The sequence below is a fragment of the Micropterus salmoides genome, unplaced genomic scaffold (genome assembly GCF_014851395.1).
Source record: "Micropterus salmoides isolate LMB-PRFRI ecotype aquatic unplaced genomic scaffold, ASM1485139v1 Ms_hic_scaffold_14, whole genome shotgun sequence".
Lineage (NCBI taxonomy): Eukaryota > Metazoa > Chordata > Actinopteri > Centrarchiformes > Centrarchidae > Micropterus > Micropterus salmoides.
Window position 1 is genome coordinate 17376762 of NW_024040485.1, and position 13056 is coordinate 17389817.

General features: G+C 40.8%; 1 protein-coding gene and 1 long non-coding RNA gene across 10 annotated transcripts; one reads left to right on the top strand and one right to left on the bottom strand.

Annotated features, from left to right (window-relative positions):
* Positions 1-1605: 1605 nt before the first annotated feature.
* Positions 1606-12998, bottom strand: LOC119902138. Of its 4 annotated transcripts, none has more exons than XR_005444298.1 (8): positions 12913-12998; positions 12533-12618; positions 10907-12014; positions 10492-10582; positions 9847-9949; positions 2847-3954; positions 2432-2522; positions 1606-1889 (listed from the first exon to the last, which is right to left on the bottom strand). It is a non-coding gene; the product is annotated as an uncharacterized LOC119902138 (long non-coding RNA). The 4 variants fall into 4 exon arrangements; XR_005444297.1 differs by lacking the exon at positions 12913-12998 and adding an exon at positions 12782-12906; XR_005444296.1 differs by lacking the exon at positions 12913-12998 and adding an exon at positions 12113-12201 and having other exon boundaries at positions 12533-12906.
* Positions 5000-7755, top strand: LOC119902132. Of its 6 annotated transcripts, XM_038718094.1 has the most exons (6): positions 5000-5314; positions 5383-5553; positions 5647-5765; positions 6761-7011; positions 7123-7241; positions 7353-7755. In XM_038718094.1, the coding sequence occupies exons 1-6, from the start codon at positions 5047-5049 to the stop codon at positions 7376-7378; spliced, it is 954 nt and encodes a 317-aa protein (XP_038574022.1). In that variant the 5' UTR covers positions 5000-5046; the 3' UTR covers positions 7379-7755. The 6 variants fall into 6 exon arrangements, with proteins under 6 accessions (XP_038574022.1, XP_038574016.1, XP_038574018.1 ...); XM_038718088.1 differs by having other exon boundaries at positions 5001-5314; positions 6761-7241; XM_038718090.1 differs by having other exon boundaries at positions 5002-5314; positions 5398-5553; positions 6761-7241.
* Positions 12999-13056: the final 58 nt, after the last annotated feature.

Below are 13056 nucleotides of genomic sequence, written 5' to 3' on the forward strand. Positions count from 1 at the left end.
TATGTATTTACATTTGTGATGTGACATTTTATCCACAAGTGACTTCCTACACATTTGTGGAATTTTATCCACTCTGTACCACAGATCTGTATGCATGAGCAGTTTATTAGCTACACCAGCAGGTGGCAGTAGACATTGCCTCGTGAGTTGTAAGAATGTCCATTGCAGTACCCAGGGTCATCTGTAAGAGACAGCTTCTGCTAGACCACTGGACTCTTCAGTCTAAATTTTTGTGTAGGTTACTATGGAGTACTTTATCACTGTTCTATTTAAATAGACTACACTTGAACCTACTGGTTGTAGGAGTTATTGTAAACCCTATCTATAAGGTTACAGTCCTCAAAGTACAGTCAATGTGTTTTTATTGAGCTTTTGCATGACTTGAGGCTCATGAGTAGGGTTTACATGACTCCTCAATACTGGATCTATCTTGGGGTGCCATTTGCAACCAATGCAAGACTGACATTACTGGGGGACCTCTTAAACATGAGGGGCAATATTCACTATCAGCCTAGCCCTATTGCAGCTAATGAATAGCCATTTGCTCAACCACCAGGGGTCCTTAAGGGGAATGATAAATTTACTATTTAAAATCATTTCCACCATAAGTAACACAATGATAGAACATGACTATTTGGGTCATAGGTTTCATACACTTTCTGTAATGCATCTAAAAGCAAAAATCCTATCTGATAAGCATGTCTGGGGCAATCTTATCAAATGCATATCTGTGGACTAATTTGTGTGAGTTGTGAAATTTGAATACCACTCAAGATTTGAGTAAACCACAAAGACAATGTAAGGCATGAGAATAAATATACTGTGTACCTAATGCTACGGTCTTGGTTTATTAACACTTTGTACTGATTGTGTATTACACTTTTTTTTTTTTTTCTTGTGATAAAGAAATGGAAATAAAATATTATTTTTAATCATTTCACATCAAAAGGTGTTATAACTGAATTGAAATGCAGTATTCCTGATTGGGCTTTATAGAACTTCTCTGCTTTTCAAATACTTTTACAAAGCTTTCTTTCACAGCTCTGACAGGAAGGTGTAAAATATTACTACAAACACAATTTTCAGGCTCATTTATTTAAATATAAAACAAATACAGTGATAAAGTATTCAATAGTAAACTATATACACTTGCACAGAAAAATTTAGACTGAATAGAGTCCAGTGGTCCAGCAGAAGTTGTCTCCTACAGATGACCCTGGGTACTGCAATGGAGATTCTTACAACTCATGAGAGGCAATGTCGCTACTGCCACCTGCTGGTGTAGCTAATAAACTGCTCTCACACGTACAGATCTCTGTTGACAGATTTCTGTGGTACAGAGTGGACAAAATTCCACAAATGTAACGTGACCTGCAAATTGACAGGAAATGATCTGCAAATGTGCTAAAACTGTTTTGTGTGTAAAAATAGATCTACAAATGCGTAAATAACACTTTGTATGTGAAATTAAAATATGTGAATGTAGAGTAAATTGTACATATTTGCAAATTGCACTGTATTTTAGTGGATATGATTTTACACAACACAAATGTAAAAATACATGTTTTGGGTAGTGAGATATTTGTGTATATTTTTTTTTACAGATCTTCGCAGTACACATTGGACAAAATTCCACAAATGTGTAAAAAGGAAGTTTACACATTGGCAGTTTCACTGCCTCTGCCACCGGAAATGATGGATTGTCTTGTTATATCTCTCATAGTTTGATATAGTGCATCCAAATACAGAATGGCTCTAGTAAACCAAGAAATATGACCAGTATTACCTTCCATCTGAACTTGTTCACTCCTAAAGGGATGTTGGAGCAGACATCACAGCCGGAGGTCGCCATGGCAAATGAAGCAGCATGGAGGCACTTGAATCCTTCCCTGCATTGTGGTCACAACAAGATGAAGTTGAAAGCCACTGGACCCAACACTGCAGGGGGACTGCAGATGTAAATTAGCCTAAGGCTAACTCTGGTGTAATGCATCAAATGTTTACATTTATGTTATTAATTGCACATGGTCCCTTCTAAATAAAAATCAATCAATCAATCAATCAATCAATTAAACTGCTGACTTGCAGCCAGACACGGGTATTGCAACAAAACAAAGCTTCTAAAATGTCAGTTTGTTAAAGCATCACCGTTATGACTACCAAGCCATTTACAGAGAAACCCCCTCAAATCATGCCTCATGCATATCTATTTGTTATGCCAGGGCTGCTTTTAGAAAGGCTAACAATGCTAACCCTGAAAGAATGAACCCTGAGCATGTTATTGGCTGTGGACCATCAAATTGCACAATTACTTTTAGCAGTAAATGCAATTAAAGGACTGATCATCTACTAAGGTGGTAAAATACACAGTCCTAATTCTACATGCTGATATTCTGCTTGTTGCCTCATTCTGTGCTTAATGATCTCTCACCCAGGTACTGCTCGCGTACCCAAGGCTCATTTTGCTGCTCCAGAGAACTTGCCAACTGAACTGAACCTGACAGCCCGGAGATGGGAGCAACCTTATGAAAAAAAGAAACCATGGAATAAATTTAAGTTGGATTACAAAAAATAGTCATACTTTTTCCAAATTTTTACTGTTTCTAAATACTCGTCTAGTTATTTTCTGTGAAACCCCCACACTCATACAGCGTGCGCACACACCCCACACTGTCTGTTCCTATATACTTCCACATGGTGCTCTCTCCTCTGGGCACCCTGTGATGACACACACATACACATCTACGCACATCACAGAAACTAAGCCATACGTGACAACAGCGAGACATGTAATGCTGGTCTTTGAAAGCAAGTATGCACGTCTGTATTTTTTCCTTTTCATTTACCACAATTCTTCATTGTTAGGTGACTGGAATTTTGGAGCTCAGTTAGAAGAAGAAAAACTCTGCAGAGGACCAAGAAATCTTGAAATCCATCCTTTAACGGTCCATCTTCAGTCCATCTGTGGCTATATTTCCAAACCAAGGCCTGTGTGCCTCCCCAAGCCCTGACATTTGCTCCACCCACTCCAGATGTTAAATTGTGAGTGGATACAAGGCCTGAGCAGAGCCAGGGAACACAGTGAGAATTTTACTTCTGTAGACATTGTGCCTCATCCTGTGGACATACAAGATTAAACAAGGTCAAGGATGTTCCATGGTCTTGTTGTGTTTACATGTGTATTAAATGGGCACTCCACCAAGATTATACATCAAAGTCAGAAGTTCTACTCCGCCTGTAAAAACACTTGTATGTCTTCTGTGTTTGTCATGACATGATAAACATAATTAAAGCTGTCAATGTGTGTGTGTTACTCACATGTATCTGCTACAGGTAGTTGGATTGAGTAATCCTCATAGATGATCCATTCTGATTGTTTATTGATAAAGGATACATATTACATCACTCTTGACTTTAATGCTGTAAAGTCATTATAGAAATGAGTGAGGAGTCCGTAGATTGAATCCAAGCCAGATGTGTTTATTACATAAACTTCTGTTGAGTATAATGAACTTACACAGCCACAGGCAACAAGCTATACTAACAACCTGGCGGGTGATGTACACACAGGAGAGGTAAACTAGTGCGCATGCGCACTTCCTCAGGTACGGTGTTTTGTAGTGTCCATATAGAACGCAAACATAATCATTCACCAGAATGATCTACAGTTATGTTTATTAAGATTTCCTTATTTTTGTGTTTCTGTGTGTTGCATAAAACATTGAAGACATCTTATAATTTTGTACCCAAGTCCACTCGGTAAATCCATGATAAACTTGTTGTGATCCTCCATCTCCCTGCCTTGGAAGAGATGCTCCTCCATCTTTGTGGCTGGCTTGTCTCCCGGTGATGTTGGAGTACCAATCCTCAGGTCACATCTCCCGTCAACCAAGCATCTCTGCTTCACCAGTATCATACACAGCTGCTGCCACCCGGCACAGCAGATGGCGCTCTCTAAGAAGGGCACAAAAGAGGATGCAAGGAAGTCAGCAGTGTATCTGGTATATTTGGGGACTTTGTGTTAGTGTACTGGTATTCACTTTCTTCCTCACCTCAGGCCCCTGTACCCATGTTAGATCCAGTGAAGGTTTGGTGTTTTCTCCACTGTACTCACATTTCACTGCCGAGATAATCCATCCACCTCACAGGTGTGGCATATCAAGATGCTGATCAGACATTATGGGTATCGCACAGGCATGCCTTAGGCTGGCCACAATAAAAGGCCAGTCGAAAATGTGCAGTTTCACTGTATTGGGAGGGGTGCTCACTAACAGAGTTTGACAGATTTGTGAACAATATTTTTGAGAAATAGGCCTTTTGTGTACATAGAGAAAATCTTAGATCTTTGAGTTCAGCTCATGATGAATGGGGGCAAAAACAAAAGTGTTGTGTTTATAATTTTGTTCACTGTATATTTCCCAAAATATAATATCAATTATATTTATTATTAATACACACGGTAATGCACTCACCTCAATGCCTCACACTTGCTGGTGTTGTCAGTAACCTTGGAGATAAAATAGCTGTCTACAGCATACCTGACATGGCGGCTGGCTGACTGGTTTTAACACCCACAAATATTATGACACACAGTTATAATATACTCTATAATATTGTCGAAGTGCTGACTGCACATTCCCTCAACCTGGTCTGCAGAAAAGAAGATATTGGTATCTAATGTATTTTATGTAAAACAACAAATACCGATGTCAGACACCCACTTTTTCATACAGTGACAAAAGTTAATCTGGGTCAGAATCCTCCTCTCCTCTACTTATTAGACTTATCAAAACACTGATAATAAAATCGTACACCTATAATAACCCGATATGTGGGTTCATAATAAGCTCACCCCTCCTACCACGCTGACTCTTGACCTCAAGGTAACTGACATTACCCAGGTGGAACCAATGCCAGATGATTACAGAACAATCAAGTTGCCAACCAGCTGCACCTGCCGGCAGAAAACGTTACAACATAAATAGCTTACCTGCGGCAAAGCACCATCTTTCAGTTTGAAACATTTTCACGAGTCACTGCGGAACCATGGGGAAAGGGAAAAGGGCTACTGTCTATTGGGCAGCGGTTGTTATTCTGGTGTGTTATTTGGTACACATGATAGACTGCTATCGACTGAAAAAAACACAAAGACAACACGGACAAAAAAAAGCCGATGCAGCTAAAACGGTAGCTGTCCAAGAAGGGAAGATTGTGTTTGGGAGAGTTTTTAAAAACGGGTCAGCCATTGGCTCACGAGTCCTAAAGGCAGATGCTTCCATGGAGGGTGGAGCTGTGTATCAAGCTGACTCTGCAGGTAAAAAAACCTGCAGTCTTTAACCTATATTGAACTGTATTTATGAACTGCACAACAAATTGTAATAGGCCTACATTCACTAGAAGGTTCCCTGTCAGGCTGGCCTAAAGGACAAAGCCCAGATCTCGGTTTCAGAGAAGCAGCATGGAGGCGCATGGCAGCTTCTCTACAATGTGGTGGGGATCAGTTGAAGTTCAGAGCAGTGGGACCAGGAGTATCACAGTTTACAGTGGATCAAGGTAATTAAAGTTTATTATATAATGTCTCAACTGTAGGTATTCCCACAACTGACTTCAGTCACATTGATCTGCATGCCCCCCTCCCACACACAGGAACAGCACCTCCAATGCTTCTGTCCCAGGTGCCTTCCAGTTGTGGCTACAGCATGCAGAGGAACTCCCTTGCACTTGTTATGTTGGTTCCTTATGATGGCTGCAATGTGGTTAAAGAGGTAGGCCTAATGTTTATGGAAATGCAAGATATTGCTGCATGGTGGGAAGGTGGAAAATCTGAGCAATTGACCAAGAGCTTAAATGATGTGTAGAAACCAGCAGCTGTTTTGATAAATGCTCTAATCATTAGTCGGGCAAGCTCAATTGTAGGCCTACTGTAGAACTTGTGTGTTTGGTTGGACAAATGGGCATTTCAATTTTAATGGCAATTTTGAGCATTTTCTCAAAGGCTAATTGATTAGAGCAGATCTGTAGATAACTTTGTGAATTTTCAAAACTACATTACAAAGTGCTATAGAAACATAAGGGCCATATTTAAATAAAGGTCATTTAAAAGTCAACAAGACTTTGAAACATTAGTAGAGCCCTGTCGGAGGATCTCGTGCATCAGCCTGGCTTGTAGGAGTTCAGGGCTTGAAGAATAAAATTCTGAAACTCACAGATAACTATTGAATGGCGGCAAGGATTGCTAATCAATTAACTGCATTCATGTAGCCTGTACTAAGCAAGTTCACTGTCTGGCTTCACTAATGTTAACAAGTGATCACGCTAAGCGGTCACACAACTCTAGTTATCAACCCAGGGAAAGGGTGTAGAATTAGGAGGGATGTCGGTTTCTCACAGACTTAAAGAAATTGTATGCTTTAAAACTTTGGTGTGCACATTAAGCTTAATATGAAGTTAGGTTATACTGCCTGTGTGACTACAATGCAAATGAAATTCAAAGCGGAAAGGCTTGCTTTATATCAAATACACTAGTGCTTCAGTTTGGGTAGGCTTGTATCACACACAGCATGCATGGAGCAGTCTGCAGGATCTTCTGCAAATAGTGACACGCTTCTCAGACTTGATGGTCAGGTTTTTTTTTATAGCCTTGCTCTTATCTCAACATAACCTGCTCCAGAGCAGGTTGCTCACTACCCTCAAACCCTGCTTTGTTAGTGTAACTTTGGGTTTATGTAATCTAATTCACACTTGTCTTCTCTTCCCCAAGGGTGGAAGTTACGTGCTCCCAATGCATTGGCAGGGTGTTCCAGTCTCACTCTGGTGTCCCACAACTGCTACACCACAACCTGTACCCACCTACACTCCATCAAACCCTGAGACGCTCCAGACAACCACAGAGAAACCAGTAACGGCCCAATCTCCACCATACCCCGCTTTCTTCCCTCCTTTTTACCCCTTTCCTCCTGCTCCGCCAACCACCACAGCAGCGCCGACTACAACCACGCCTGCAAATCCAACATGGCCTCAATATGTAAAATACCCCCCTCTCTTCCCTCCTTTTTACCCCTTTCCTCCTGCTCCGCCAACCACCACAGCAGCACCGACTACAACCACGCCTGCAAATCCAACATGGCCTCAATATCCACAATATGTAAAATACCCCCCTCTCTTCCCTCCTTTTTACCCTTTCCTCCTGCTCCGCCAACCACCACAGCAGCGCCGACTACAACCACGCCTGCAAATCCAACATGGCCTCAATATGTAAAATACCCCCCTCTCGTCCCTCCTTTTTACCCCTTTCCTCCTGCTCCGCCAACCACCACAGCAGCGCCGACTACAACCACGCCTGCAAACCCAACATGGCCTCAATATCCACAATATGTAAAATACCCCCCTCTCGTCCCTCCTTTTTACCCCTTTCCTCCTGCTCCGCCAACCACCACAGCAGCGCCGACTACAACCACGCCTGCAAACCCAACATGGCCTCAATATGTAAAATACCCCCCTCTCTTCCCTCCTTTTTACCCTTTTCCTCCTGCTCCAACCACCACAGCAGCACCAACTACCACCACTGCAAAACCAGCATGGCATCAATTTCCACAATACGCAAAATACCCCTTGTTCTTCCCTCACCCCCCTCCCAACCGCAACTCCTGCACAAACTACAACTGCTAACCCAGCATGGCCTCAATTTCCACAGCACCCCCTAAAATAAGTTTCCACCATATGGCACTTTCACCTATATTCTCTTTTCCCTCCCAATATCCAACCCCTAACCCGCAGATGACTACCACAACAGGCCCCACTTAATGTCTAGCCTACTGAAACTCTCCTAATAAATGGTATGGAAGGAAAAAAAGTAGCCCCGTCCAGTTCTTTTGTATTCACGCTGGTGCTGTTGAGTCCAGGCTTATCAAGAAGTGGTGCTGGAGGTGTTTGGGCAAGGTGAACAGTCAGCTATTCATATCAAAGATTTGTCTTGGACACTACTATGGAAGATTTTATTGTTTGTAACCCACAACAATCCACATTTGTACTGATGTGCAAATATTCACTATCTACAAATATGTATTTACATTTGTGATGTGACATTTTATCCACAAGTGACTTCCTACACATTTGTGGAATTTTATCCACTCTGTACCACAGATCTGTATGCATGAGCAGTTTATTAGCTACACCAGCAGGTGGCAGTAGACATTGCCTCGTGAGTTGTAAGAATGTCCATTGCAGTACCCAGGGTCATCTGTAAGAGACAGCTTCTGCTAGACCACTGGACTCTTCAGTCTAAATTTTTGTGTAGGTTACTATGGAGTACTTTATCACTGTTCTATTTAAATAGACTACACTTGAACCTACTGGTTGTAGGAGTTATTGTAAACCCTATCTATAAGGTTACAGTCCTCAAAGTACAGTCAATGTGTTTTTATTGAGCTTTTGCATGACTTGAGGCTCATGAGTAGGGTTTACATGACTCCTCAATACTGGATCTATCTTGGGGTGCCATTTGCAACCAATGCAAGACTGACATTACTGGGGGACCTCTTAAACATGAGGGGCAATATTCACTATCAGCCTAGCCCTATTGCAGCTAATGAATAGCCATTTGCTCAACCACCAGGGGTCCTTAAGGGGAATGATAAATTTACTATTTAAAATCATTTCCACCATAAGTAACACAATGATAGAACATGACTATTTGGGTCATAGGTTTCATACACTTTCTGTAATGCATCTAAAAGCAAAAATCCTATCTGATAAGCATGTCTGGGGCAATCTTATCAAATGCATATCTGTGGACTAATTTGTGTGAGTTGTGAAATTTGAATACCACTCAAGATTTGAGTAAACCACAAAGACAATGTAAGGCATGAGAATAAATATACTGTGTACCTAATGCTACGGTCTTGGTTTATTAACACTTTGTACTGATTGTGTATTACACTTTTTTTTTTTTTTCTTGTGATAAAGAAATGGAAATAAAATATTATTTTTAATCATTTCACATCAAAAGATGTTATAACTGAATTGAAATGCAGTATTCCTGATTGGGCTTTATAGAACTTCTCTGCTTTTCAAATACTTTTACAAAGCTTTCTTTCACAGCTCTGACAGGAAGGTGTAAAATATTACTACAAACACAATTTTCAGGCTCATATTTATTTAAATATAAAACAAATACAGTGATAAAGTATTCAATAGTAAACTATATACACTTGCACAGAAAAATTTAGACTGAATAGAGTCCAGTGGTCCAGCAGAAGTTGTCTCCTACAGATGACCCTGGGTACTGCAATGGAGATTCTTACAACTCATGAGAGGCAATGTCGCTACTGCCACCTGCTGGTGTAGCTAATAAACTGCTCTCACACGTACAGATCTCTGTTGACAGATTTCTGTGGTACAGAGTGGACAAAATTCCACAAATGTAACGTGACCTGCAAATTGACAGGAAATGATCTGCAAATGTGCTAAAACTGTTTTGTGTGTAAAAATAGATCTACAAATGCGTAAATAACACTTTGTATGTGAAATTAAAATATGTGAATGTAGAGTAAATTGTACATATTTGCAAATTGCACTGTATTTTAGTGGATATGATTTTACACAACACAAATGTAAAAATACATGTTTTGGGTAGTGAGATATTTGTGTATATTTTTTTTTACAGATCTTCGCAGTACACATTGGACAAAATTCCACAAATGTGTAAAAAGGAAGTTTACACATTGGCAGTTTCACTGCCTCTGCCACCGGAAATGATGGATTGTCTTGTTATATCTCTCATAGTTTGATATAGTGCATCCAAATACAGAATGGCTCTAGTAAACCAAGAAATATGACCAGTATTACCTTCCATCTGAACTTGTTCACTCCTAAAGGGATGTTGGAGCAGACATCACAGCCGGAGGTCGCCATGGCAAATGAAGCAGCATGGAGGCACTTGAATCCTTCCCTGCATTGTGGTCACAACAAGATGAAGTTGAAAGCCACTGGACCCAACACTGCAGGGGGACTGCAGATGTAAATTAGCCTAAGGCTAACTCTGGTGTAATGCATCAAATGTTTACATTTATGTTATTAATTGCACATGGTCCCTTCTAAATAAAAATCAATCAATCAATCAATCAATCAATTAAACTGCTGACTTGCAGCCAGACACGGGTATTGCAACAAAACAAAGCTTCTAAAATGTCAGTTTGTTAAAGCATCACCGTTATGACTACCAAGCCATTTACAGAGAAACCCCCTCAAATCATGCCTCATGCATATCTATTTGTTATGCCAGGGCTGCTTTTAGAAAGGCTAACAATGCTAACCCTGAAAGAATGAACCCTGAGCATGTTATTGGCTGTGGACCATCAAATTGCACAATTACTTTTAGCAGTAAATGCAATTAAAGGACTGATCATCTACTAAGGTGGTAAAATACACAGTCCTAATTCTACATGCTGATATTCTGCTTGTTGCCTCATTCTGTGCTTAATGATCTCTCACCCAGGTACTGCTCGCGTACCCAAGGCTCATTTTGCTGCTCCAGAGAACTTGCCAACTGAACTGAACCTGACAGCCCGGAGATGGGAGCAACCTTATGAAAAAAAGAAACCATGGAATAAATTTAAGTTGGATTACAAAAAATAGTCATACTTTTTCCAAATTTTTACTGTTTCTAAATACTCGTCTAGTTATTTTCTGTGAAACCCCCACACTCATACAGCGTGCGCACACACCCCACACTGTCTGTTCCTATATACTTCCACATGGTGCTCTCTCCTCTGGGCACCCTGTGATGACACACACATACACATCTACGCACATCACAGAAACTAAGCCATACGTGACAACAGCGAGACATGTAATGCTGGTCTTTGAAAGCAAGTATGCACGTCTGTATTTTTTCCTTTTCATTTACCACAATTCTTCATTGTTAGGTGACTGGAATTTTGGAGCTCAGTTAGAAGAAGAAAAACTCTGCAGAGGACCAAGAAATCTTGAAATCCATCCTTTAACGGTCCATCTTCAGTCCATCTGTGGCTATATTTCCAAACCAAGGCCTGTGTGCCTCCCCAAGCCCTGACATTTGCTCCACCCACTCCAGATGTTAAATTGTGAGTGGATACAAGGCCTGAGCAGAGCCAGGGAACACAGTGAGAATTTTACTTCTGTAGACATTGTGCCTCATCCTGTGGACATACAAGATTAAACAAGGTCAAGGATGTTCCATGGTCTTGTTGTGTTTACATGTGTATTAAATGGGCACTCCACCAAGATTATACATCAAAGTCAGAAGTTCTACTCCGCCTGTAAAAACACTTGTATGTCTTCTGTGTTTGTCATGACATGATAAACATAATTAAAGCTGTCAATGTGTGTGTGTTACTCACATGTATCTGCTACAGGTAGTTGGATTGAGTAATCCTCATAGATGATCCATTCTGATTGTTTATTGATAAAGGATACATATTACATCACTCTTGACTTTAATGCTGTAAAGTCATTATAGAAATGAGTGAGGAGTCCGTAGATTGAATCCAAGCCAGATGTGTTTATTACATAAACTTCTGTTGAGTATAATGAACTTACACAGCCACAGGCAACAAGCTATACTAACAACCTGGCGGGTGATGTACACACAGGAGAGGTAAACTAGTGCGCATGCGCACTTCCTCAGGTACGGTGTTTTGTAGTGTCCATATAGAACGCAAACATAATCATTCACCAGAATGATCTACAGTTATGTTTATTAAGATTTCCTTATTTTTGTGTTTCTGTGTGTTGCATAAAACATTGAAGACATCTTATAATTTTGTACCCAAGTCCACTCGGTAAATCCATGATAAACTTGTTGTGATCCTCCATCTCCCTGCCTTGGAAGAGATGCTCCTCCATCTTTGTGGCTGGCTTGTCTCCCGGTGATGTTGGAGTACCAATCCTCAGGTCACATCTCCCGTCAACCAAGCATCTCTGCTTCACCAGTATCATACACAGCTGCTGCCACCCGGCACAGCAGATGGCGCTCTCTAAGAAGGGCACAAAAGAGGATGCAAGGAAGTCAGCAGTGTATCTGGTATATTTGGGGACTTTGTGTTAGTGTACTGGTATTCACTTTCTTCCTCACCTCAGGCCCCTGTACCCATGTTAGATCCAGTGAAGGTTTGGTGTTTTCTCCACTGTACTCACATTTCACTGCCGAGATAATCCATCCACCTCACAGGTGTGGCATATCAAGATGCTGATCAGACATTATGGGTATCGCACAGGCATGCCTTAGGCTGGCCACAATAAAAGGCCAGTCGAAAATGTGCAGTTTCACTGTATTGGGAGGGGTGCTCACTAACAGAGTTTGACAGATTTGTGAACAATATTTTTGAGAAATAGGCCTTTTGTGTACATAGAGAAAATCTTAGATCTTTGAGTTCAGCTCATGATGAATGGGGGCAAAAACAAAAGTGTTGTGTTTATAATTTTGTTCACTGTATATTTCCCAAAATATAATATCAATTATATTTATTATTAATACACACGGTAATGCACTCACCTCAATGCCTCACACTTGCTGGTGTTGTCAGTAACCTTGGAGATAAAATAGCTGTCTACAGCATACCTGACATGGCGGCTGGCTGACTGGTTTTAACACCCACAAATATTATGACACACAGTTATAATATACTCTATAATATTGTCGAAGTGCTGACTGCACATTCCCTCAACCTGGTCTGCAGAAAAGAAGATATTGGTATCTAATGTATTTTATGTAAAACAACAAATACCGATGTCAGACACCCACTTTTTCATACAGTGACAAAAGTTAATCTGGGTCAGAATCCTCCTCTCCTCTACTTATTAGACTTATCAAAACACTGATAATAAAATCGTACACCTATAATAACCCGATATGTGGGTTCATAATAAGCTCACCCCTCCTACCACGCTGACTCTTGACCTCAAGGTAACTGACATTACCCAGGTGGAACCAATGCCAGATGATTACAGAACAATCAAGTTGCCAACCAGCTGCACCTGCCGGCAGAAAACGTTACAACATAAATAGCTTACCTGCGG